A 27,171-nucleotide genomic window follows, 5' to 3' on the forward strand; every position below is an offset into this window, starting at 1 on the left:
TTTTGTTTAGTGACATTATATTTTGAAATTTTTATTTATATTGGGAAACCACAAAGACTGTGGCTCGAGATACCGCAAATACTGCGGCTTGTGTGTTCTGGATTACCGCAAAGACTGCGGCCTGTGTTTAGGAGGGTTTTATTACTTTTAATATTGTTTCTATAGATTTTATGTAAAGCACTTTGAGCTGCAATTCTTGTATGACATGTGCTATATAAATAAAGTCTTATTATGAATCCCATCCAGTTCAATAAAGTTTATTCTTTACCACAAACGGCCCCCAATTGAAGTAGTAACCTTCCGGAAAAGGGTAGGAGGCACAGTGAATATGGGATATGGAGGATGGTTGGCGGCGAGGTGCGGCTTACCTTCGCAGCAGTCCTGCCACATCCGCAGGTCCATTTTGGGCACGTCGTCGCAGCTGCCGTAGCCGTGGGGAAGCTCGGCCACGCTGAACACGTCCTGCTGGACTCGCGTGATGTTGTCGCCGTTGTCGCAGAGCACGCGCGTCAGCGACGCCTGCTTCAGCTGCGTCAGCTGGGCCGGCGTGAACACGCCCGGGTTCTCGTACCAGAACCTAGAAGGGCGGGGCGGGAAGGAGAGAGGGATGAGGGAGAAGAGCAGGGGCGTGTGTGTGGGGGGTAGTGATCTTTCTATTGTTGGAGGCGTCGGGGGGGTTCTCACTTACCTGTCTCCATCGCGGAGGCGTTTAAACTGGGCCGCCAGCAGACACATGAGGGTGGGGCCCAGTCTGCTGCCAGGGACCAGGTCCTCGGCCATGAGGGCGGGGAAGAGGTCCACGTTCAGAGGGGTACCGTACAACCTGGACGTGCGGACAGAGAAAAGAGGTCGAAAAACAGGCAAGCCATTCGGTTCTCGTTATCTAACCAGCTTCAATGAGCTACATCCTTCTCTATCGCTCTTGTGAACATCACCCTCCCGCTGTGGTGATCTAGTTTTTTTAATTTTTTTAAGACAATGCGAGTCCTGTGCTATCAACTAACCAACATCTTCACCCACGTACTTACCTCTGCAGCTTCTCCCGGACCGCCGGGTTCTTGATCTCATTGCGCAGGTCGTCAAACGTCTGCGCTGAGGTCAAGTTGCAGTACACCCGGTAGTCGTTATAGGGCGGTATTCCATGGTCGCGTCCCCTCTGGATGTTCATGGCGGCCAGGTCCAGAGCCACGGCGTGCGCCATGGAAAAGAGACGCTCCGTCAGCTCCGTGTTGAGCAGCTGAGTGGACACGCGCATCTTGCCCGCCACTCCGTACAGGCCGCGGAGCAGCGGGTCGATGCCGCCCTCGTTGACGATGCGGAAGGGCGAGAAGAAGGCGCGGTGCAGGGAGATGTGGCCCTGAGGGATGGGCTGGAAGTTGTCGTCCAGGCGGTAGAGGATGGGGTTGATGAGGGTGTGTCCGAAGCGGAAGGCGGCGGTGGCGAAGGCGTTGAGGATGCCTGCGTTGACGTTGGGGTTGTAGCCCCGGTACTCGCCCATCAGCTTCACGCCGGCATCGCCCAGCACCTGACAGGACAGTGGAGGAGGAAGATCATCAAACCTCTTTATGCTACTCTTCCCGATCTCCAGTTTAGAGAGTCCGAGCGTCTCCAAAACCACTTCCCCTTCAGAGCGGAAATCCAAAATGCGAAAGAGACATGGATCTTACCTTAGGCAGCCAGTGGCTATAGGTGATATGCTGCATTTGGGCTCCCACAATCTTGCGCGCCTCGTGGTAGATGGTGTCCCCGTCCCAGTGGGGGTTCAGACGCAGAAGCTCGTTGGCGACGCGGTTGTGCTCCCTCAGCCAGATGGTGTGCATGGCGGTCAGCCCCAACTGCTCATTGGCCCGGTGGTCACCGGCCAGGAAACAGGGGATGGGGCTCTCGTTCTCGTCCCGCATGCACTCGGTGCGCGGCCCCGTGGCGAACGGCAAGAGGGGTTTGCCCGTGCGCTGGATGATCCCCTGGCGAAGCAGGCCCCGTTGACTGGCCAGGTCGCGGACCTCCTCCGACTCGTGGCGCGAGCTCCCGTAAACGTTGGAGGCGTCGATGTAGGAGGTCAGCTGGTTGATCTGTTCCCGTGGATACACGCTGTTCATGAGGAGGGACGTCATGCCGCTGCCACACACGGGGCTGGAGCGCACGAAAAACATGCAGCGCGTGCCGCTGCGCAGCTGGCGAGGGTCGTTGGGCGGGAACTGGATGGGGAAGCACGGCGGGTCGTTGGTGCAGCCCTGCGTGCACAGCTGGCCGTCGGAGAAACGCGACTGGCTGAGGGCGGCCACCGTGGCGTCCATGTCGTGATCTAGGAACTGACCCCACTGCATCAGCATGTGCGTGTAGCGGTCGTCGGGGGTGACGGTCTCCGTGCCAATCATGGTGGTGGACACCAGCCGAGGTAGCGGGAGGCGGTGGCCGTTGTGGAAGCGCTCGGTGGCGCCGCGCGGGAGGTTGAAGCCGTTGTCGTAGACGGACTTGAGGAGGCGTTCGAAGGCGGTGAGGGAGGCTCCCCACATGGGGTGCTGCAGGTTGTTGCAGGTGCCGTCGTGGCTGCGGTACTTCTGGTGGAAGCAGATGTCGGAGCAGTTGTTGATGCGGCGGTGCGCCGTGCATCCTGAGAGGTTGGCGATGACATCCAGGAAGTGGGGGGACACCAGGTCGTTGTAGCGGAAAGCTGAGTGTGTGTGTGTGTGTGGGGGGGGGGTATGGACAATATATAAGTATATTATTTGTATACTGTCTGAATATATTTGAGAACTAAACAGGCCAGAAACAGAGGCAGAGGCCTGGATCGTTTAAACTGAAAGCCTGAAAGCTCAACATTTCAGCAACATATTCTGACGGAGTTCAAATGGGAGTGAGAGAGAGAGTGAGGAGAGAGTGAGAGACAAGCAAGGGCTCTATGATTGTGTGCATCCGTGTGTGTACACTGCACATCTGTACAGTGTGCAGAGAGGTGTGGTCTGCCAATTCCTCAAGTCAAGATGACTTGAGGAATTGGCTGTCAATAAAATGTGTGATTGAGTTTGTGTGTGTGTGTGTAAAGTGTGTGTGACTGATCTAAGTCACATGGCAACAGTCCAAACAGACTTCATTGTTTTTTGCTGACAGAGAGAAATCCTCTGTAGGCAGACTGAGGGGCCAGTGCAACAATGAGCACTTGGCTGTTTTCATAACATATGAAAACACTCCATCTCTTCCTCTTTTAGTCACTGCCTTCTCTCTCTCTCATTCAATCTCTCCAACACTTTTCTCTACCTTTCCTTTCCAAGCCTTCTCTCTCTCTCTCTCTCTCTCTCTCTCTCTCTCTCTCTCTCTCTCTCTCTCTCTCTCTCTCTCTCTAACCGTATCTTTCACAGTGGCCATAATAATCTCCCACTTGCTCACTGCCACCTCCGCCTTCAGGCCTATTAAACCATTACCATGTGGGGATTATTTGGGTCATTGGATACCCCTACCCCACCCGGCCTCCACTCCCTCACAAAGTCACGGGCGGAGGTTCACCCGAGACCGCTGATCACATTAGCGAGCCAGGGAGCGTCATGAGGACATGAGGTCGTAAAAAGGTTTTATGAGTCGTGTCGAGCTGTGGTCATCTCATAGGCCCCCTGATCGGTGAGAACAGGAAACGACACGCAGATGTTGGGAAAGACGTGAGGCCTGATATGCTCACAGTGATGGAGTAAAGCCCGAGAAAATAGCAGGGTTTGTGACATCGGCTACTATTTCTTTCTAAAGATTAGCACCCAGTCTCCAAATGTAGTCATCAACTAGGGAGCGGTGATGAAGTAATGTTTAGTCTAAGACTACTTGTAAAGTGCCATCTGCATTGAATTCATTTATCTCAGGCCAGTTTGTGAAAAACACACACCTGATTTGATAAGGGGACCTACATGTATGACGCCTACACGTAAGACCCGTAACTGGGTGTGTATGTGTGTACGGCTCTCACCTGTGCCATTGGTGTCCACCATGAGTCCCTGGTTGACGTGGTTCTGGATGAGGAGCAGTGTCTGCTCGAAGATCTCCCCTGCGCGAGCCTGCTCCACGGTGTAGGGGTCCCGGGGGTAGCGGAACAGGGCCAGCAGCTCGCCTGGGGTACGGGGCTGACTGAGGGTGGGAGGAAGAGAGAGAGAGAGCAAGTGAGAGAGAGAAATAGATCGTGAAGAGAGAAGGGATCTCATCACGGTCTGGCTGTCCTGACATCAGATTTCGGAGATAACGCTGTGTAAACATGCTCTCACTCTCCCATAAAAGATCAACACGTTGATTCGCTGCTTTCTCATGACACCCTTACAGCTCTGCAATGCGTCTACTAGATATGTGGTGCTTTTTAAGCCATGAAAAAGTTTGATTGAGATACACAACCAGAAGGACAATGAACAGATGGCCAATGGTGCTGTTTATGAACATGGTGGATGCTGCTGTTTCATCACTATACAAAATTATTTTAAGTATTTAAATTTGAATTTAATTTAATTCAAACTTAATTTTACTTACGGTCATTCTGAAACCTATGTCTCTATCAATTTAGATTTAAAAGCCTAATTTATAAATAAATTATGAATTACTGTGGGTTTTCAATGATTACTCTATCTAAATAATACCATAATGAAAGGATGGTAAATGGGGTTCTAAATACCAATGTGGCATGGATAAAATCATAAAATATTATTAAAGAAAAGTGTATATTGTAGTTTACACAAAGAGTAAATTAATTTTTTGCTTTGTTAAAATAATAAATGTCTTTAGATAACTTTAAATACATTCCCTCAAAAGTTTTGACAGAAATGTTCAAAAAATCATCATCAAAGATCGTTATTGATACACATATGAACACACAAACACCCGACACCTATTTCACTACGCACAAGCCACCTTGATCTTTTTGCACTACGCTGCCCATTCATACTCTTATTCTATTTTTATTTTATATTTTAAATTGTTAAAATGTTTTGATTGTTTAGTTCCTAGAATTAGTTAGACTATTGTACCTTTTTACTTTTAATTTAAGATCCGTATCGTTTATTGTTTGCACCTTCCTGCCACAGTAATTTCCGTGTTTGTGTAAACCTACATGGCGAATAAACCAAATTCTGATTCTGAACACAAAGACAGTATTCTAAGCACAGAGAAGTAAGTTTTCCATCTGTTTTTGTCATTTGGGTGGAAGTTGGAAACCCCCAAATGGCTTTGTGCTATCATGTATGTGCTGCATTTGTGTTGGAGGAAACACACTCCTGGTAACCACATCAGAGCTCAAACAAAACATGACTCACTCTGTCATCGCCTACACCTTTGCAGAGGGGATTTTGTGTAGAGGATATACAAATTTCAAGACCTATTTACACTTGTAACAGTGTCAGTTAGGCTTACTACTTATGTTCAGCAGATTGACGCCTACCCTCTGAATGAAGCGCACTTGGTGCTCGGCCTTACCCGTCAAACAGACGCCTCCTGGTGGATTCAATGGCGCTGTCCACGTTTCGTATGGCTTCCTCGATGGACGAGGTAACAAATGTGTCCCCGGATCTGCTTACAGGAGGAACTAAAGCGTGAGGGAGAGATATGAGGTAGAGACACACACACAGAGAGAGAGAGAAAGTGACAGAAAAAAAGAGCGAGAAAGAGAAGCAATGCTTTATTAAAGCAATACTGCTTGAATAAAAGAGTGCAGTAATGTCGGATGGGGATAAATGACATACGTGCAGGAAATAGAATGAGCACTCAATACAGTTAAAACATTCACTTGGCTGTATACCTTGAACAGTGAGAACCATGCTGACAGACTGGTAACCAATGGGGTTGCGGGCGATGCACTCGTAGCGGCCACGGTCTGCCAGACCCACATCCTTGACCTCTAGGAACCCCTCAGGGCTGATGTGGAACTTGCCGCTCTCTGTTATCTGAACCCCATCCTGGATGTGTCAGACAGCATGGGGGAGGGGGGGGGGAGCAGAGCAGAAAAATAAGAGAAAAGGGGATGAGAAACAGTGGTAGAGGGAAGAGGTCATGACCCTAAGAGCTGACTGGACAGGTGACGAGGCTGGTACATGCATGAACTCACTCGTACGCACACGTGTTTATATACACTCACATTCACATGTACCCCCACACACACACACATGCACACACACACCTGCTTTCTGTCTGGAGATTGTAAATGTAGACTGCACTATCCTCCATGATAAGACAGCTTCCAGTAACAATGGATATACATTAAAGGCAGGGTAGGCAATGTTGTTTAGAAGTACTTTTTGTCATATTTGCGGAAATAAACTTCACATCATGATAGCAACCAATAGAACTAAAGGTTTGACAGTAAAATTGAATCAATCTGATATCTGTGGGCGTCGCAGGACTATTATGAACATGACCGATCATTAAGGTTGGACCGGCACTAATGATTGGACGGCATTCAGACCAAATGCAATGACTGCACAGGCTACTTGTCTGTCTGTCTACTTCCTGGCAGTAGTAAGGGAGCATGTTCACGTGTTTTGGAGGAGTGTCTTTGAAGGGAGGGGGTGGGATATTTAGGTTTGAATCCTTTCAAACTCAGCTAAAATGGCCAGGTTTGCAAAACGTGCCTATCCTGCCTTTTATAGTTGCTACCTTAAACCACAACAATTTGTAACCTTTTTCTAATCGAATCTAAACAACTTCAACCATGAGTCACAACCACCGAATACAAAAATATTCCACCACTGTTAATTATCCCCATTCATTCCTGAAACCTTCCCCCCTATCAGTGGTGGATGGGCCGAGGCCATTGGCAAGCGTAAACGAGTACCAGCACGATCAGCTGTCTAACCTTGTTCCAAGTGAGGACAGGCTGGGGCTGGCCGTGAGCGCTGCAGGGAATCTGCACGTCCGACCCAGACTCCACCGTCAGGTCCCTTGGAGCATTTGTGAAAACAGGCGTTACTGATGATTTAAAACAAACGTGTTAATGATGACACACCCGGCACTCACCGTAGTTACAGTCACATCCTAAAGGTGAAGTTACAGTCGTAGAAGATATAACTTCAGTTGTAGTTCCAGTGATGACAGTGATAGTTACAATAGTTGCAGTTCAAGCTACAGTTTCAGGCACAGTTGCAGATGCAGCCTTTGCTAAACCTTGCCAATACATTTTGTTGTACAACACATAATGGCATGTAGTTTTAGACACAGATGGAGACTCAGACACAGACACACTGAGACACAGACACAAACACACATACAAAACACACACACACAGACAGATTAACGAAGAACAGCTGAAGATTCTCCCTTGCATAGTGACAGCTATTCTGAGGTCATTTCTCACTGGCCAAGGAGAATGTGTCACACTAATTATGGATATAATCACATCACAGCTGGTCTAGGGAGGCCTTTCCCAGTTGGAACTTGACAGTTTTTCCTGTGGTTAGCCAACTGGCTGTAGGAATATATCCCCACTCCCTGTTCAAGGAAAAGACCCCATTGTGAGCAGAATGTGTGTGTGTGTGGAGGGGAGTCCTAAAGGACTAAACATAAATGATCTGTTAACTTTCTATCAGTGTTAGATTTCATCATGTAATCTTCTGAATTGGAGACACTCAGAAAAAAAGTGATTTACCGTACAGTGAGGGTAACAAGATGCTAAAGGGGTATCAGTGAATGCTTTTGTGTGTGTTTTTGTCAATTTGTAGCCTATTCGTTAGTCTGCATTCTCTCTCTCTCTCTCTCTCTCTCTCTCTCTCTCTCTCTCTCTCTCTCTCTCTCTCTCTTTCTCTTTCTCTCCTTCTCCAGCTGCCGTTCGCTGACAAACCTCACTGCCATAAAAAAGCCATCACATGGCGTTGCTGTGGGCTTCGGTGTTTATAGTGTGGGGCCATTACGCAACATGTAGTTTGGGGCATGTTAACAGCCATTACTACATGGAAAACGCGCTGTCATCTAGGGATTACAGGCTGCCATGCTCTCCTAGGCTACGTGAAGCCTGTCATTTAAAACGCACACAGACAAATACAGACAGCGGCACATACACATACACATACACACACACACACACACACACACACACACACACACACACACACACACACATACAGCCATTTGCCTGTCAACATGATGCTCTGTGTGGCCATTGTTTCATTGTAATTGTAGGCTTTTCTACATGTAAACGACAAATTAGGCATAGATGACAGTGGTCTCTCACTCCCACCCTCTCAAGAGTTTTAGTGCCCTCAACTCCCCTCCTCTTAAACAGAGTGTTTGCAGAGGCCCTCGCAGAACATACCATAACCCTTACTCTTTCCTGTAGTCAAGTACAGTGTAATCACAATCAAGTAGTTGCAATTGCATCAAATATGAGTCTGCATTTCAGTATGTAAAGAAGTGCTTGCTGTCATATGTAACCCCAACCTTGTTCTCATCTTTAGGACACATGAACGTGCTCTTTCATAACTATCGAACGACTGTGTTTTTAGCTATTGAGAAATCATTTGAATAAGGAGTCAAACAGGAAGAAACAACTCCTCTTATGACGTAGTCACACTTCCCTGCTTTGTAAAGAGCAAGTCATGATTAGGTGAGTATACAGTAGGATATAGCATCCACAGCACATGTGAGAATAACTCAAGTGTAAATATAAGAGTTGGTGTTGCCGCACCTCTCTGCTGGATGTTAAGCTGGACGGCTATGCGGACAGTGCCCACCGGGCTGACGGCTTGGCACTCATACTGGCCCTCATCGTGGGGCGCCACGCGGGACACACGCAGCGTGCCGGTGGAGAGGACCAGGTGGCGGCGATCCAGGGGCAGGGGGCTACCTCCCCGCGTCCAGGCGATGACGGGCTGCGGGTAGCCGCCGGCCTCGCAGGGGAAGTCCACCGTGTGGCCCTCCAGCACCGACTGGTCCTGAGGAGTGACCGTGAACTGGGGGATGGCTGGGTGGGGGGGTGGGGTTGGGGCGGGAGGGGGTGGGGGTGGGAGCGTGGAGAAAGAGAAACGACACGACACGCTGGGTTGGGTTCGTCTGCGCAGGCTGTGTATCGGCTTCCACGATATATGTTACTAAGTGCTCACATTCCAATCTTCATTGTGCATCTGCATCCTACACATACGCTTCGAGTACTTCTGCTCCTGAGCACAAAACCGGGTCAAAAGGTGAAGCCTGTCATTGTACAGTCACACAACTAAACTACGCCATGCACCTCTTATCCCATGGGGACAGAGACGAGTGCTACTGCGGCACACAGATGGGCCCACTGGGAGCGCGGATGCCGTCTCTCACCCTGGACGATGATGTAGGCCGTGGCATGGATGGTGTCCACGTTGTTGGACGCGAAGCAGGTGTACTGGCCGCTGTCGGCCTGCGCCACGTTCCGGATGAACAGCCCGCCCGACGGCGTGGTGTTGATGCGGGCGTCGGCCGGCAGTGGCGTGCGGTCCCCCGTGGTCCAGGTCACCCGAGGTTGGGGCTGACCCGTGGCGCTGCACTCCAGGGTCACGCTCTCCCCCACCAGCACCTCCGTGTTCTGGGGCTGGATCACGAAGCTGGGCCGAGCTGGAGGAGGGAGAGGGGTGGGCGGGCGGGGAGGGGTTGAAGGTTTGAGGAAACGGAACAAATTGGGGGAGAATTGTCAGCAGCTGTGGAGCTTGTTGTCCTTTAGACCTACGTTAATAGTCTGTTATGAGACTACAAAAACATTGCATTTTGAGACATTAATCTTTATTCCGATTGACGGGGCAGCCGATGAAGCTGCATGTCATGTCATGCCAAGCACTGTAGAGAACAATTTGTGAACTGACAAATTATGGATGGACTGAGTCACTGAACTCCCTTCATACTTGGCCACTGTACAAAGAAGAAGTAGAAAACATAACCCTTACACAGAGAGAAAAAAAGATGAGGGCCTATACTGTATACACAGAAGGGACTGGAGGTCAACAGCCTCATCGCTCTCTTTCTCACACAGACACGCATACACAAACACCCACAGGAAATGCACATTTGCGCTGAGAGAAATTGTGGTCCACCATTGGATCTCTGTCACCCACGCAACAACCTCGGGGTCACCTGGAGACAGCCATGCTCATCTCCCACAGCGACACAATACAGTAACTAAGGGATGAGTGGGTGTGTGTCTGTTTCGAGGGGGTACACTTTCATCATTGAACACGGCAGGCTTGGCTGACTGCTCTGTGGGAAAAAAAACCTGTTATGTGCCCTTTGACCTCTGGAATGACCGCACTGACATTAGGCATTATAACACCAACTCTGAACTATGCAACTTGCTCTGCTGCTTCAAACACTGAGGATGGAATGGCCTACACATATGGAAATTCAGCCCCTATTTGTACACCATTGCTTTGGAATGACCAGGAAGGGTACAGTGCACCTGTTGAATTGCTTAGAGCTTTGAGATTTTGAGCTTTTTTCCTTCTCTGGAGCCCACCTGAATGTGTATTCATGGGCAGTACACTTTCACAAAGCGTGTACTCATTTGGAGTACACTCGAAAAGTCTGAGGTGGAAAAGTCATTTGTCGAACAAACTATTCAATTACACCAGGAGCAGAGGTGCGACTCTTATATGTATGTCTTCTATCATATATCAATTACAAGGAAGTATTGGAACGTAATTGAGATGCCTTTGATTTGCCTCACAGTAGTAGCACATACACGACTGCTCCGGTAGCTGCGTGGGAGTAGTTGACACTTCAAACGCCCAAGCATTTTGTCAAGTGACTGCGTATTTTCTCAGATCCCGGGTTTCCTGGTGGTGAAGTGTCCCGGCTACTTACAGGGGGCTCCGAAGTAGCGCAAGGTGACCTGCGAGGTCTTCACCTCCCCAGCAACGTTCTTGGCCATGCACTGGTACACGCCCTGGTCCGTCTCCCTGGTGTCCTGGATCATCAGGGTGCCGTCCTCCAGCAGGTTCAGGCGAGAGTCGTCGCGCATGTTCAGAGCATTGCTGGAGGTGGGGGTCACATTAGATCCGAATGGGTCACAGACATACAAGTCGTTTTGTCCATGTGGGCATGGGGATCTGATTTTAGACATCACCATCTACAGAAAACATTACGGTGACGACGGAGTTGGTGGAATCTGCTCGGTTTAGCAGGACTGCAACAAAACATTGTTTACGATATTTACAGCAATAGCAGGAAGTGCTTCAGAATAGCTACTGTTACTACTATTATTTTGCGCTGCATGGACTTTTAAGGACTCTGACAGAACATGGCACCAGTCATCCGTGGGTGAAGGAGTTTCAGAGAGGGTAGTGGGAAGGGCGGGGGTGTCTTACTTGTTCCTGAGCCAGATGATCTGAGGTTTGGGGTTCCCCTCGGCCCTGCAGGTAAAGTACACAGTGTTCCCTGAGGTCACGTCTACGTCTTGGGGTTCTGACGTGATTCTGGGCACCTCTGAGGGAGACGGGGGAGAGGAGGTTGAAGACAGTGAGATGGACAGAAGGAGGCAGGTCGATTAGGAGAGGAAAGAGGGTCAAGGGGGTAGAGACAAGTGAGGAGAAGGAGAAGGGAGCACGTGTTTGTATGTTAAATACAGACTGTGTGGAACGGGATTGTGCTCGTCTGTGTGTGTGTGTGTGTGTGCGTATCAGATCCCAGGCCGGCAGGAGACCACCCTCGGCTTATCTGACTCATAAAACCCAAAGGATTGGCTGTCTTGACAGGTCAATAATGTATGGGCATTCCTCCCCACACACATGCACATACTCCCTCTCACAGCCTGGTCTCACAAACAGTCGATAAGGTATCTAGGGAGGCTGAAAACATCCATTTGGTCATAACATTTCATTACACTTGGTCATAACATTTTTCATCCTTTCCCCTTTTTAAACTAGGAAATACTAGGAAATAACAAAACAACAACTACAAAAAAGAACGTTTGACGGTGATACGGATACCACAGTGACATCACGACGAAACGACCTCAAGTACACAAAGTACAGCACGAAGGCCGGGCAAAGTAGGTTCGGCACCGCCACAAGCATGTGCTTCATGCTCCCACGCGTGTCCTCAGGGACCCTCAAGTCAAACTCGAGGCAGAATGATGACATACGGAGAACTCTAGTCCCCCGAGACTGATCCCCCTTACACACTCAAACACACTCACCCACACACCGCACACAAAAGAGGCCAATAGTGGGGGGTTTCCCAGTTCGAACAGAAAGGGTACTCCAGACCATATCAATCTCAATGGAGGAAACTGTTGTTCGACTTCCAAGTGTAAACCAGCTCCCCTGTTTGCACTAGAGTGTCAGTGGGAGTGAGCTGTAGGCCTCTGTGTCAGTGAAGGAGCTGACCTTTCTGCCACTAGCAGAGGCAGAAATCACTCTGGACCATTATAGGTCAAGTACTTATGGGTATTTGCGTGCGCAAACACACATATGTCTTCATGCGGCAGGAAAATTGAATAAGGCCCCAGTGAGAATTGGCTTCACATTATTGTTTTCTCTTTCTCCTCTCCTCTCCTCTCCCCTCACAAACAAACCACACTCTTCAGAACGTAGACATGCCCTCCATACCCCATAGGCTACCATCACACCAAGCAAAAGAGGCCCGAATCAAACATTTTGTTCATATGAGACTCAGATCAGTTTCTTTCATAACAGTGTGAACCGCACAAATCACAAGGAATCTGATCTTTTCAATTCTGATTTGGGCCATTTTCCTGTGTGGTCCTAAATCGGATACAGGTCAGATTTTTTGCAATGCAACCTCAGTCTAAACAGACTAATTAGAATCCATGGTCAATCTAGATCAACATTCGTCACAGTTCTGCACAGTTCTGCACTGGAGGGAGTCTGTCGGTGAATACAAACATGGAAGAAAATTGTGTAAATACCAAATACCAAAGTAAATTCCTTGTTGTGTAAACTACTTGGCGATTAAAACGTATTCTGATTCAGATTCTGAAGACAGTGGAGACACAGAGGTGGTCAGTGGATGGATAGTGAGGTGTTAGATCTTCTAAGTATTTGGGGTTTCTGTACAAGGAAAACTTTTAGGGGTCAACCTTGCTCACAATCACCCCCATCATACCACCACATTAACACAGGCACACTATCATTGGTCGGACTTGACTCCAAACGTGGCAACCCAGGGCCGGGCTTCTCCATAAGGACTTTCCATAAGGGAGGGAAAGGCTGCTCATGGGTTGCCAGAGTGGAGAGGCAGGGAGGTGGCACTTCATCTCGGAAGGGGTCAGTGTGTTTTGACAGCTGCGCGGCCTGCTCAACATTGTCCTCCCTCACCCCCCTTCCCCCAACTTACAGGCCAAAGGGGGAAAAGAAAAAAGCGAAAAGGAGACGGGAGGGGAGTGATGGGGTTCCGCCGCGCAGCAAAGCAGACACGCTTCTATTTTCCTGTGCCTGCAAATGCAGACGTGCTGAGGTGGAGGGTTACGATGAAGTCAAGACTGCCAAAGGCGCTCCTGAGGCCTGTGTTGCCAAGATTCGCACAAAGTGCTCTACCCGATGGCCTGAACCTCCCGATGATGGCATCCACAGAGGTGGAGCCGGGAAAGGGAATGTGACCGTGTTTTTTGCATTTACATGATCGAGAAAACAACTGGGGAGGAATGCTTAGCTTCCAGTACCATGGAACTTCTGCTTGCGTAACGGCAGAGGGATAACTCATGCTAGCCGTCCACCCACGCTCCACAGTCCCAGCCAATAAGGGAGACAGACACTTGATCAATCGTCCTACGTTGCCCATTGAAAGACACCACCCGGGGGATGCACCGGGGGGCCGCCCCAACGCACTGTTCCTGACATCAGACTCCCACACCTCAACAGCACACTCCTGTTCATCTATCACTCTCTTGAGCCACCTTTCCAGGGTCCCTGGGTAGTGTCGTTATATGGAGAAGATGCCGACATGTTACCCAGCTATGGGGTCAGCTGCTGGGGCACCGCTGGCGGAACAACTGGCAGTGGGTATGAGTGCGCGCGTGTGTTTGTGTCTGTCGAGTTGTTGGTAGGTAAAACTGCTACGGGGTCCCAACTGAATGAGGTGTGGTGGGGATGTGGCTTCGAGTTCGGTGGTTTGGAGTGCGTGTTAGTGAACTTAGTTGAAGTGCCAGCGTACCACAGTTGAGCTCCTCAGCGGTGAGCGTGGCCACAGATCGTCCCTGCAGTCTGCTGGGGTAGTCACAGGTGGCGGCGGCCTGGGCATTGCCTGACTCGGCGTACTGTTTCAGCAGGTCAGCCAGCCACAGCAGCTCACAGTCACAGTTCAGTGTGTTAGAGTCCAGACGCCTGTTCACACACACACACACACACACACACCGAGAAGTAAGACAAGAGAGAGAGAGAGGAACGGTGAGAATTTGTCTCATGTGAGTTGTCGTTTTGTGTGTTGTACACCTGCCGTCTTGAGAAATGTGCGAGCTCACTTGTCATTGCATATTTCACTGTATACATCACAATCAACAGAGCTGTTATACAGATCATACGATAGTCAATTGCAACACAATTCAATATTCCCAGGGTATCCAAGACCTTACATTACACTGTGGGGAGCTAGCAATGGTGTCACGGAGATGTAAGACCTCTCTGGCAACTTCCCAAATGTAGACTAAGTAGACCGACTCAGTCTAAACATCAGGACAACACACACTCCCACTCTACATCCAGAGCACCACACCTGGCAATGGATACGATCAGCCAACTACACTGGAATGTGTTTTGGAGTTTAAATGTGAAAAGGAGAAGAGGGCAACTAGCAGTGCATAAGTCACAAGTTTGTTGAAGTTCAGACTTCTTGTATCTAAACTTGTGACTCATGTATTTCTAATATGAACTGAGACCTGCCCTGGGAGAATTGTGTACTGTATGTGCCCATTATTGGTTCTTCAACAAACACTAACGTTGAAATCCGGACTATTATTATGCCTTTTCATTCAACATTAATTACTATTGATGGTTCTAATGGTCTTGTTCAGCCTATTGTAGATAATCCACTGTGTCCTTGCAGGAGATCTGATGACAGCCTGGACGTCGCTGTCTTTGAATGAAATATGACTGAGAGGAAAGTAAAAGGGGAGGGGCCAAACCAATGATTGTGATTTACTTTCTGTCAGACGCACACAGTCTCCTGTCTTCTAATAGTTATCTAACTTCAGCAAGACCTTCCGTCTCTCACACACACACACACACACACACACTCATAATGCCCCCCTTCTCCATGGTGTACACATTTGTGTATTTCAGTGTTGGGGGTATGCTGTGATAAATAGTTAGGATCAACACTGTACTTACAGTCTTTTCATGGACTGCAGATGGGAGAAGGTTCCCAGAACAAGATTGGTTATTCTGTTGTTGTGCAAAAACCTGTGGCCGGAGGAAAGAGCGATGGAGAGATAGATGGATAGATAGATACAGAGAGAAAGAGAGAGAGCGAGAGAGAGAGAATTTTAAGCATTCACTGTTTACTGACCACAATCAATCAACATTCCCTATTACTGTAAACACACTGTCTGCTGAGGAAGAGAAGCAGGTTCATGAGATCTGAATACTATCAGTATGTACTATAACAGTGTGGAAAATTCCTAAGTAGATAGCTCATTGGAAGAACATTTGCCTGCTGATCAAAAGATTCCACGATAAAAGTGTCTTCTTAATGAAAACATTTTATACGAGTTAAATGCATGTAATACAAAGAAACACATTATTTAATTTTACATAAAAATAATGTGTACAGAATTTACTGCAGATACAACAGTATAGAACAGCAGTACAGAGCAGATAATTATGTTTCATGTATCTAGAGGAAATCCTAGTATCACAACCTTCTAGCATCAGAATATTTTATTAGTGATAAAGATTATAATTGGTAAACCGGACTTGGCTGCCTACAATCTTAGTGTTCGCCTAATGACCGCGAAAAATAAAGAAAACGTTTGAATTATTTAGATGAACAGCTTGTGTTATGTTAAGATAGCGAATAAGTTCACTTACTTCAGCAATCACCATACAAATTTAGTTTGATGTGGATATATAAATACTATTGCATACAGTATACTGTATATGTATATACATACAAATAAATCTCACAGGGAGTTATTGATATATTTTCCAGGCTCATTCTTAGCCCATCGAATCCTTGTTATGAGAAGTTTGATAAGCAGAGGTTTCCATGGCATGCTGCTCTGTTGTTATGGAAACCTCCCTTTAATAACAGACTTATTATAACAAGGATTTGACACCCTTACATCTGGAGGGCTGAGTGTGATTGAAGAAGCAATCTATCTGTTCTCTGGGCTAAGTGCAGTGACAGACAGGTTTAACCCCAAGGATAAATCACAAATGGTGCTGATGGGTATTTTAAAAAGCACTTTTTTTGTGAGGAAAAGTATTGGCAATTGGTCAAAGTGGAAATTTCAATCATTTTCTACAAAATTCCTGAGGAATTCTCCAAAAGCACTCAAGCAACCTTAAGACATGAGAACTACAATGAACAGGGAAAGCCAAAGTTACAGACACAACACACCGGCCAACAGGACAAAGTTTGAGCTGTCCTCACACCAATCCGGTTAGTATTCACCCAAGACGGACAGAAAACAACTGTCGAAACAGACCACAAGTGACTTGTAAAGGAAATTCCCTGTCCTAATATCATAAGCTTTTCTGAGCATTGGAAGGTCATTTGAAGGTCTGCCCAACATTGTGGTAAACACATTAAGGGCCTATTGGTCAGGGGACAGTCAATTCCATTACAAGAACATCATTCTCTCATTGCTTTTAAGCATGGTTCATAGAATTTGTCTGTAGGAAACAGGGAGTTCTGTGTGCTCTGAAATGAACTATGCCAGGTCAAGTGTTTCAGGTCAATAAATTAACAAATTACTGTAAATTATATTTAGCAGGTGTTTTGTCGGACTTCATCTGTGAACTTACAGGCGCTCAAGCTTTGGTAGGTGGGTGAAGGATTCAGGCTCTAAGGACTCAATGTTGTTGAAATGCAGGTAACTGGAAAAGAGAAGAGCATTGACACAGCACAGTAGAATTGATTAGGATAATCATCCAAAACTCATTAGGCACAAACGTACAAGCCTCAGTAAATAACTTTGTTGTTTTCTTTTGCTGGTGATGATGAAGAAAATGATGTGTTTCCGAAGTCCTTAAAAATATATACTATTATATACACGATTCAGCCGTCTATGGAACATTACCTGTCCAAATAGCACATCTTTAACAGGGAATAAATCAAGCCATAACTCAAGCGTAACGGAATCTGAAGTTCATGCATTCTTATCTCATACAAGGTAAAAGTATAAGCCCATTGGCAAAAATGCACATATATATAATAATGGAATACTGGAATAATGGAACGTTAACAGGATTTATGTTCAAGTACCAGTGAGCTATCAAAGCATAACATTGAAGTTAAAGCAATAAATAAAGGTTAGAAAATGAAATCCAATAACACAGTCACGGTAAGGTACAGTTTTGTTTAAACAGAGAAAGCAACAGTTAAAAGCAAGCCAAAACAACTTTAGCCACTTGAGTGAGAAAAGTAGGCACAGCTTGTCTACGATATGGTCTTGTGCCCTCACATGAAACAAAATATTCATTTACAAATAGGTGACATTTGAAAGAATGTTTTTAAACAACTGTCTTCATTATCTGTGCCTTGTGACATACAATTAAACTTGTTTCCAAAAACAGACAGATTATGAGATATTTTCTTCAAGGCATTAAAAGCAAAAAGATAAGAGGATAACACCATAACAAATGTTACTGTAGGCAGCCACATTTAATGCCAAGGAGAATGAAAAAGAGATATATTGAGAGAGAAAGAAAGAGAGAAAGCAGACCAACAAGAGAGAGGGGGAATCATTTATGACCAAATGGAAACAAATGTAATGACTATTTCAAATAAAATGATTTTTAGATGTCGACCCAAGTCTTATTTTAAAATCCAAATATGTGTTCTCCAGCACTAATCTGTCTAGTGCTGGAGTATCTGGCCAAGTTTTACGTGAGACTTAAAATACATTTGCCAAGATGCCACTTGCAGAACATTTTGCCAGAAGATATTGAGTGACTGAGTTATTTTTTCTTATTGGTTGTGGGTTTAAGGTAACACATTGGTAAATAGCCCAATAAAGTGAACCCAGTTCTGGCACAGAACTTGTCACCCGCATATAAAATATTTAATTTCAATTTAAACTCTGAACAGCTGCAAGGCAAAGTGTCTTAGACTTTGATTTGGTTGGATTTGATTTATATAGAGCAGTCCTTTAAGAAATGTGAGGCAAAATATATTTACTACATGGTGAATTCTTAATTTGTTGATGGGGAGACTTCATGGCAGACCATATTGGTTTGGTTAAAACCATAATGGGTTGATATAGGACAATTTAATTGGGTTTAACAGTTCTTGCACAAGAGCTGTATCTAATGTCAGGACAACTGCTGTTACATCATAGTGAGCTAAGCTTTTATGGAATGAGTAGAGATTCCCAAGACAGAATTCATTGCACAATGGAAACCTAATGGGCCAGATGGCTTTCAAACCTCCAAATCAAATATGATAAGGTGTCTTATAAATGTATGCCATATATATTTATTCTTTGATCAAAAGGAACATATGTAATACACAAAGATGTAAAATAATTTTGGGGAAAAAACATTTTGGTAAAATAGGTTTAAATGCACGATCATGCACAATTATACCAAACTTTATCAAACAGTTATTATGTTGAAACTTTATCTTATAGCTAGTAGTAGTAGACAGGAAAATACATAATTCTGTGGACAAAAAACTGCCAATACTTATAAATGGACACAAAGTTCCTATGCAATACAAACTAGCGGCACTTATTGCGATGCACAAGACAGAGGACTCACAAACTACATTCAAGCATAAAGGAAGGGCTCCCTTCAAAGGCACAGTACAGCCATGCTGCACGACAAAAGCTGTAGCTACAGCATTACATGAGAACAAAGGGTGAGGCTTGAAGTGAAATATGACTGCCATTGGGGCAGAGTGAAGATCAGGCCTTAGCTGGGGGCGAGGGGATTGGTGCATATCTGTCACTGAGACATGCTGCTCATGCAGGGCTGGGGGTTCAGGGGGGTCCGCGCAACACACAAGGGTGGGTGCAGACAACATGCATGATGCTGACGGGAAAGGGGGTATAAGAGCTTGTGTGTGTGTTTGTGTTTTTGCGTGTGTGTGGCAAAGAAGGGCATGGTCCCAGTCTAACTGAGAGATAACCATTAAGACTGATGTTGTAATCATGTAGACATTGTAAGGCACACATAGACCATTCAATTATCATTTCTAAGCCAATTTGATTCCACACGGGATTGTAAGAGGGTTTGACACATCACACATGACACCATGACATGCCACCCTTTACTCTTCACTACTTCTTACATAGTGATTTATGAAGTGTCTATGCAGGCCTTACTCCACTAACACTCAAACTGTGTCTCTTAAGAGTGGACATGTTTCTTGTTCTTGTAGGAGGAAGAAGAGGAGGGAGAGGAAAAGGTCGGTAACTTACAGTTGTTCTAGAGAGACAAGTCCCTTAAATGCTTGTCTGTCAATTGATTGGATTTCATTCTTGTACAAATAGCTGAAAGGAGAAATAATCAGTATTATTAGCATAACACAAACACAGGAGATCAACTTCTCCTCCGGTGGTCATTCAAGAATGCCTGAATTCAGTAGCTGATATATATTCCCGTAAAATCATGAACATTTCAACGACAGAATCAATGTGAGGTATTATATTTTGGACACTTAAAAAGGTTATTTACCTCACACCAAATGCAAAACATGTTTCTGTATGGCATGTCATTTTCTCATTACAATAGGTAATAAGAACTGAGACACAATATGCACAACATAGCCCCAAACTTTTTTCAAAATGAGTTTTGTGTTATGCCTCCTAAAATAATAATGGCTCATGGCTATAATTCCTTCCATCTGTCTTTGTTCTCTTCATGAACTTAATGAGAGACATGGATGGACCCTCTGTGGATGTATAGAAAATAAACATCTCCCTCCACTCGCTTTTTCATCAGCAAGCTCTCAATGAAATCATGTGTGTTGGGATATCATATTTCACTCTGGGTGATGAGCAGATAAGTTGCTGAAGACCAAAGAATGCATTGAACTCTCGTTCACATCCTCGCTGACTGACACGCTGCCATTAACGGCGATCGAAACATCCTTCAAACGACGCTCAAGGGAAATCTGCTTAATAATCTAGATATACTTTATACAGCTCTCACGAAACATAACTTTCTTGTTAACTTCAAACATAGAAACATGTAGAAAAGCTGATGTAATCTAATAGAGCCTAAATATGAACTAATTATTTGTGACAATTAAAGTGTCCGTTAAAATTCCACTATATGACCCCGATGATCATAGAGCATAATAGTATGTGGAGTTTCAAGGTAAGTTGACTTGTAGAGGCTTTGAGGCTAATTGTAAAAAAGAGCACACCAGATGGATGAGTCATACGGTACTGTGTATGTATGTGTGTGTGCGTGTGTGCATATATAAGTGCTGTGTGTCGACATCTGTGAATGCAACATACTGCGTGAGAAAAGGGATTCGGAAGCCATGGGGTCGACTCTCAAGGGGAAGAGGACTGGAGGGCTCTGCTTCAATAACCTGAAATTCCCCAAGTGGCCTCCAACATGGTCGAACAGTGAGAACTAAACTGACTGCTAATTTCCCTCTCAATGTTCACATGAAGAGTATAGGAGACGGAAAGGTTTTACTCCGCAACTATACTAACATTCTTGAACCCAAACCAACCTTGACCTTTATGATACAATGAAATCTTCCAACTATGCAATCAGCTTCAATGCCGGCCCATAACCCAGTTTCACCAAACTACAACTGAAAGATATTTTTATCACTGGAAGGAAATTGAAAATATACGTAGCATTTAAAGTAAGAAGTCTCAAAAACAGTAATTTCACTACAAATTAAAATGACTATCCAATGATATTTAGCCACATAAAAGCAAATGAATCTAGATAAGAACACAGTACTTACTATAGATAGACGGAATGAACACGTTTCCCATAACTGGACCTTATGACCGCAAAATGACCTCTTTAAGGGGGGCAGTAAAGACTTCCACCTGGCTTTACAGACAGTACATGAAATACCTCAAGTAGTGGGCTTTAATGGGGTCTGAAGAGGGGTTTCGAGAGGGGACAATGCCTTGGGCCATGGTATACTGGGATCAGAAGGCAGGGGATGGGGGATGGCGGTATGTCTGTGATCACAAGGGCTGAGGCAGTGGTGGTGTCCTCAGATTAACTCTGCTTTTAAAAAAGAGTGGGGCCTTTTAATTAAAATAGACCCTGAACGGACGTGGGAGTCACCCATGCTCCCAATTACAGCATGCAGTCGGGATAGAATGTGTGTGTGGTGTGGTTTGTGTGCGTGTGCAAGAGAGATTGACATATCCTGTCTTTGCCTAAACTTTTCTCCCAAGTGAAGCCTATACTGTAATTGACAAGACGGTGTCGAAATCATGACTTGTCTGAGATGTTTGCTAAGTCTAAACAGCGATGGGTTATGTCATGGGATCTTTCTATGCCAGATATTGTAGGTCGTCTCAACAAGACCTGATAAATGCGAGACCAAATCTCCTTTTGGCTTTGAAGAACTCAAATACACAACAGAACACACAAGAAGAGTCCTGTAGGATAGACATGCTATACTACAGTAATATCTTAATGATCGTACAAAACAGTCCATCCCTCAGAAACAAACCCAAACGTTCATCAAGAATGAAAGGCGGTTCAACCATGTTATGAAGCCTTTAAGAAAAGGTCATTTTTACTGGGGACCTGCTTCTTTAGTCCAGCGACAAAGTTAATCATGGAGCATTTGTGGGTGGGTTCCTATGGAGGCAGACGAGGTGAAGCCCAGCGAGAAGACCTTTCAGACATGTATGTTTTGCTCCCACCACAACTGAGGACCGGTAGTTTCTAGGGGGATGACTAACAAAGATAGGAACTACACCATAGCTAGCCCCGGGCTATGGTACACTATCCTCATGTCTACCTCTGTTCTCTACAGATCCTTTGAGTCACCTCGCTCAGACAGACAAATACAGAGGATTAGACAATCTGTAAAGATTAACTTTTTACCTTTACCACTGTAAAACTGTTTGTCTGACAAAGAAGTCTAGCAACATCCAGTTTCAGCCATTGCCAAAGCCAGAAAGTGATTTTTCTAGCAGTATAGTCAGACATCTTTTAACATACTTTGTATTATTAGTTCAATTAGCACTAAAACTCCACCATCAACCATCTGGTCAAAATGGCAACCATATTATTTTAATAGCAGACAACAACCTTAACTTAAAGAACAACTTACAGATATTTGAGGTTTTCCAAGTCTTCAAAGGCACCTCTAGGGATCCTTCTGATGTGATTATTGTTAAGGAGGCTGTTGGGTAATGAAAGCAAGCATTAGTAAAAGTCTGTAAGTGTGGTATTGTACCTACAAATCTCTAAACCTATACAAACCAGTATTGTAGAAATAGGGTTATGGCAAAATGAAATTCACCCAAAGCTAGAGAAAGTCTAGAGAGCACTATAGACGCTAAAGACAAAATGCTAGTCAACAACAGGAACTTTCAAGAACAGTTTGATGTTTGGCACAGCCTTACTCAAAGAGCATCTGTTTCCATTCCCACACTGTGGCACAATTTGTTCAGCATTTCTGATGGCTGACAGCATCATGGGATAGGATGTGTATTGTGTTCAATCTTCTTTGGGCTTTGAGTAGCCACAACTCTTGGATGGTGTTGTCCCTGCTAATATTCAACCAATTGATTTCAGTTGCACTAACCCAATAGTTTTGATTTTGAGATCTGGATTTCTAAAAAGTAAGAGGAGGAACACCATCCACTTGGGCATGTTTAATGTTTGCTTTAAAGGTTACAGCTAAGCAGTTTGTCAGACTGGATAGGGAAAGCTAGACATCTATTTCAGTTTGAGACACTAATATTGGAGTTGACTCCGTTGTTTAAAAGACCATTAGGCTTTGGAATGTCATTGTTCAGTCTGTGTGAAAGTTTAAACCACAGACAGTCACAAACAGCCTACTGGCTGTCTGATAAGGCCAAAGACATGCTTCGTCCCAGAGGAAAGTTTTCCAGATGTCATGCTTTAAATATATAAACAAAGCACCATAAAAAAAGTAATTGTTGTCCACACTACTGTATTTTTGTTCTTCATTTTTTTACAATGGGTACACATTTACTTTTTTCCTTTCACTTCACCAGGTTTCACATACATGTGCAAAGACATGCTTTGAGACATGCCGACCTTATCAATTTAGTGATGCAGCATGTCTGTCTCTGAGGAGAGCTGACACATGATGATGGATGGCTTAGGAGTGAAGGGGAAAAATAAATTCCTCTCAGATTATGAGCTGACCTACATGTGTGAAACCATAGCACAGGGGAGAGCAAAAATGTGCCCCTGCACGTGCACTTCTAGCAAGAATTTCGTAGGAAAACCTGAGAATAGACCAGCGTTGGTTCCAAAACTATCGACTTTCAGGATAACTTAAAAACCACAACTAAATACAAAACTAAGAGCCAAACCCATTGTATTAAGTTGGACTGGGACAATGACCTGTCTAGAATCTATAAAGACATATTTTACACTTGGAGAACAGTCAGTGACCATATGTCTGACTTACAGTGTGTTGAGGTTCTGTAGCCGTCTAAAGGAGCCAGGTTGTAAGTCCTTGATTTTGTTGAACCTCAGGTCACTGTGAAAGAAATATAAACAGTGAAATACAATGATTAAACTCTGAAACTGTTACAGATGAATCCTCAACAAAAACATTTCAGTTTGAGAATCTTCAATGAATGAATCAGTCTGGTACAGCAAAACTTGCCCACATGTGAAAATAAATGACATAGCAAGGACATGAGGTAATTATGAAGGATGATATCTTGCATTACTCATTTCACAAGAACACCATTTATCAAACTTTAATCAAGGGGGTTTATTTCCTTAACATTTACCCTAAAGTTAACAATTAGGTGGCTAGTTACTACTGTTAATGATTTTAGTGCCACCTCCCTTGAACCATTTTATTATTGAGACCACATAATTATATGGGATACAACATGACATGAAACTCTTTGCTGTTTATGATCAATTACTTTGGCATTATAGGCCTGTAAGACCTGACTATAGCACAGCATGGGACCTGCAACTGAAATCATCTGGAATGTTAGGATCAAAATGTGATACAATACCTTACTGATCCGCAGTATTATTTCTTCTCTAACTACATGGGGGCATTACCAGCTATATTGTCTCATTGTTTGACATATGAGTCATTTACCAAATGTATTTTAACAAGACAATAATAGATACATGCATTTATCTAAATACATATGATGGGGACTAGCTCCTTGTCTGAGGAACACACTACTGAATTTTGCCATCATGAGCCAAGCCAGTATATCGTCACGTGAGTAACTAATCTCCAACCATCAGTCTGTTCCAAAACAAATGCATGCTTATGGTTCCCTGGCCCTGACAACAGAAACAGCAGAACAACAACAGAGTCCGTAACTGCCGCCTAGACGTATCAAACCCAATATGGCATTTTGGGTACATGGTAACATGGGTATGGAAACATTATGACAACGGTCAAGCCACAGAAACAAAGCTATTGTGAGGTAAATTCATCAAAATGCATCAAATACATTTGCTTGCATAGCCTTATTTACAAGCAATATCACAGAGGGGTTCACAGATGGCCATAGAACTCCACCTATACCGACCTAAAACCCACAAGTAAAAACTCCCAAGAAAACAAAAATGGAGGAAACCTTGGGAGGAGCAAGGATTCATTCCTCCAGAGAAGAGTAGATACATAAGAACTAAGAACCTATTGTACCACACACCAGGCCTTCTGCAGTCCACTGATCTTAAAAACACTAACACAGCACTTCTTGACAGGATAAGAAGACTAAACGTTAAATGTGATGTAACGGTTCCAAAAATGATCCCACTTGAAGTTTTACTGATTGGATACCTGAAACGGAAGTACAGTATTTCTTTGATTGAACCCCACCCTCGGATAAGCGGTGCAACATCTTATTTTTATTTACCATAATTCTATTTGATTTTTTGTCTACTACAGTACCAAAGTACAAAACTGTCACTAAATATACATTTCTACTTCACTATCAGTATCCTCGTCGGCATCCTCATCAGTGTCCTTGCAGACATGAATTAGAAACATCCAATCATCGATCTAACTTTGTTTGCGGCTTATGCTTTTCTGGCTGTTAATATATATAGTTGACAGCACACTTACTTGCATACTTACACTGTTATGCGACCCCAGAGATGTAGCCTACCTACTAATAAATAAACTGCTTTGCACTGTCCCTGTGTTGTTCTTACTTACTAATTAAATAAATACTGCCATCGTATAAACGCGGCCCTGCACCACAAAAACATGTCCTAGTTCAATAAATGTCGAAGCTTTTAATTGAAGAAATATGGTACATGAATACAATGTGTGAGTGGCCAGAACAGATTCAGTATATGTTCTGCCTTCATCCATTTTTTGTCCTTCCTTCCTCATCTTTGATCAAACTTTCTTAGGAACATGACCATGTGGTTCAAATTCACAACTTTGTTAGTTAGCTTTGTATCCATGTTAACTAGTTACCACATGCACAATACGCAATGAGGCCAAATCATAAAAAACATACATTGCTGGATTATTCACTTTCTTGTGTTTCTATGCAAACCTGTGCAAAATAACAGTGACCTGATTTCATAGCAAGTCAAATATTTATGGTCACTCGCTCCATAAAAGCCTATGCATGTGTATCCAATTATATGGCCAAACTTTTCATATACTTCCTATAAGAGGCTACAGAGGTGGCTGTGTGCTATGGCTAGTGTGGGAAGCCCCCATCACTGAGTATGCAAAATAAATTGCTCTTCTATCTGACACACCATCATATTAAACTGTAAGTTATATAATAGAAACCGAGGGTGAGATAAATACAGAGAAAGAAAGAAAGAAAGAAAGAAAGAAAAAAGAAGGGGGAGGACACAAATAAAAAAGTGTAATCCTGCTTGGCTCTTGCATTAGCTAGTCTATAACTTTACTGTTCCTAAACATAGCTAACATTATGAGTTAAATAGATTCCACAGGTGGCAGGACACTGCTATGCGGAGGATATGTGTCTTGAGGCTGCAGGGTTATAGCAGAGTGTATTGTCAGGGCATGCTGAAACAAGGGTTGACGGCTGAAACAAGGCTTGCCTCTAGGCTCAGCGGAACGATGAGAGGAAGAACAAGGATGGTGTAAAGGTACAAGCTAGCTCAAATATAGAGGTGCCAACAGTACAAGTAGTTCAAATAAAAAACTGCTGAGGACGTCTGTGTTTATGGGTGTTTTAGTGTCACTATAAATGACACCAACAACATATATAAATATAGACTGAAACCTTAAACTGCCAAAAAATCTATTTTGCAACATTCTTCTACTGTCTCTATTTTTCTCAAGCACTTACAGCAAAGACCAATCTGATGATATTCAACGATACTGTTTCATAACAGAATTCTCTCATCTAGTGTTTAAGAAAGGGGAAGGCATTCTATAAAGGTCCCAGATACCTTATTGACTGCAGTGCAGGAAAAACACACACAAAATCACATCTTAAACATTCACAGAAACGTTCACACACTCTGGACGTGTGTGAACGCTTGAAGGAACATTAAGGGTCGCTGGGTTTCCTGTTACTGTGCACATTGTTATTGGTATTGGTAATGCAATAATAGTCCCACAAGGGATGTAAACAAGTCTTCACATTCAATAGCGCTGTCCCCCAAAAGACGACAGATAAAAACAAGATACCTTGACAATCCCCTGCCTCAAATGGACCAAACAGCTTTTCCCCTTCAGCAAAATACATGGTATTAAGTATAGTATCAGGTGTGAATGACTTTACTATGCCCCAGGAGTATCCGCTTCCAGGATCAGCTGCAGCTTCTGAGTATCTTCTTGCCAGAGAAGGAGAATCTCAGGAGGGAGAACGTGAGAGAACAATTATGGCCGAGCTCCAATATACATTCAGACTGTTCGCTATTACATTTATTTTGAGTGTGCCGTACAATTCCACTGCAAAAACAC

The 27,171-nt window shown here is 44.5% G+C and overlaps 1 protein-coding gene across 1 annotated transcript in view; it reads right to left on the reverse strand.

Moving 5' to 3' along the window:
• The window catches only part of LOC134026331 (peroxidasin), a 41,964-nt gene that overhangs the window by 7,380 nt on the left and 7,413 nt on the right, over positions 1-27,171 (reverse strand). The window contains exons 2-19 of the mRNA XM_062468998.1: positions 23,695-23,766; positions 22,360-22,431; positions 19,511-19,582; positions 16,893-16,964; positions 15,255-15,326; positions 14,083-14,252; positions 11,277-11,394; positions 10,774-10,943; positions 9,262-9,534; positions 8,639-8,914; positions 6,815-6,927; positions 5,762-5,918; positions 5,440-5,548; positions 3,953-4,110; positions 1,668-2,674; positions 1,029-1,525; positions 689-823; positions 369-577 (exon numbers count right to left, since the gene is read on the reverse strand). Coding sequence (XP_062324982.1) covers positions 369-577; positions 689-823; positions 1,029-1,525; positions 1,668-2,674; positions 3,953-4,110; positions 5,440-5,548; positions 5,762-5,918; positions 6,815-6,927; positions 8,639-8,914; positions 9,262-9,534; positions 10,774-10,943; positions 11,277-11,394; positions 14,083-14,252; positions 15,255-15,326; positions 16,893-16,964; positions 19,511-19,582; positions 22,360-22,431; positions 23,695-23,766 — 3,752 coding nt within the window. The remainder of the gene's footprint in view (positions 1-368; positions 578-688; positions 824-1,028; positions 1,526-1,667; positions 2,675-3,952; positions 4,111-5,439; positions 5,549-5,761; positions 5,919-6,814; positions 6,928-8,638; positions 8,915-9,261; positions 9,535-10,773; positions 10,944-11,276; positions 11,395-14,082; positions 14,253-15,254; positions 15,327-16,892; positions 16,965-19,510; positions 19,583-22,359; positions 22,432-23,694; positions 23,767-27,171) is intronic.

This window comes from Osmerus eperlanus, chromosome 9, assembly GCF_963692335.1.
Source record: "Osmerus eperlanus chromosome 9, fOsmEpe2.1, whole genome shotgun sequence".
NCBI classification, from domain to species: Eukaryota; Metazoa; Chordata; class Actinopteri; order Osmeriformes; family Osmeridae; genus Osmerus; species Osmerus eperlanus.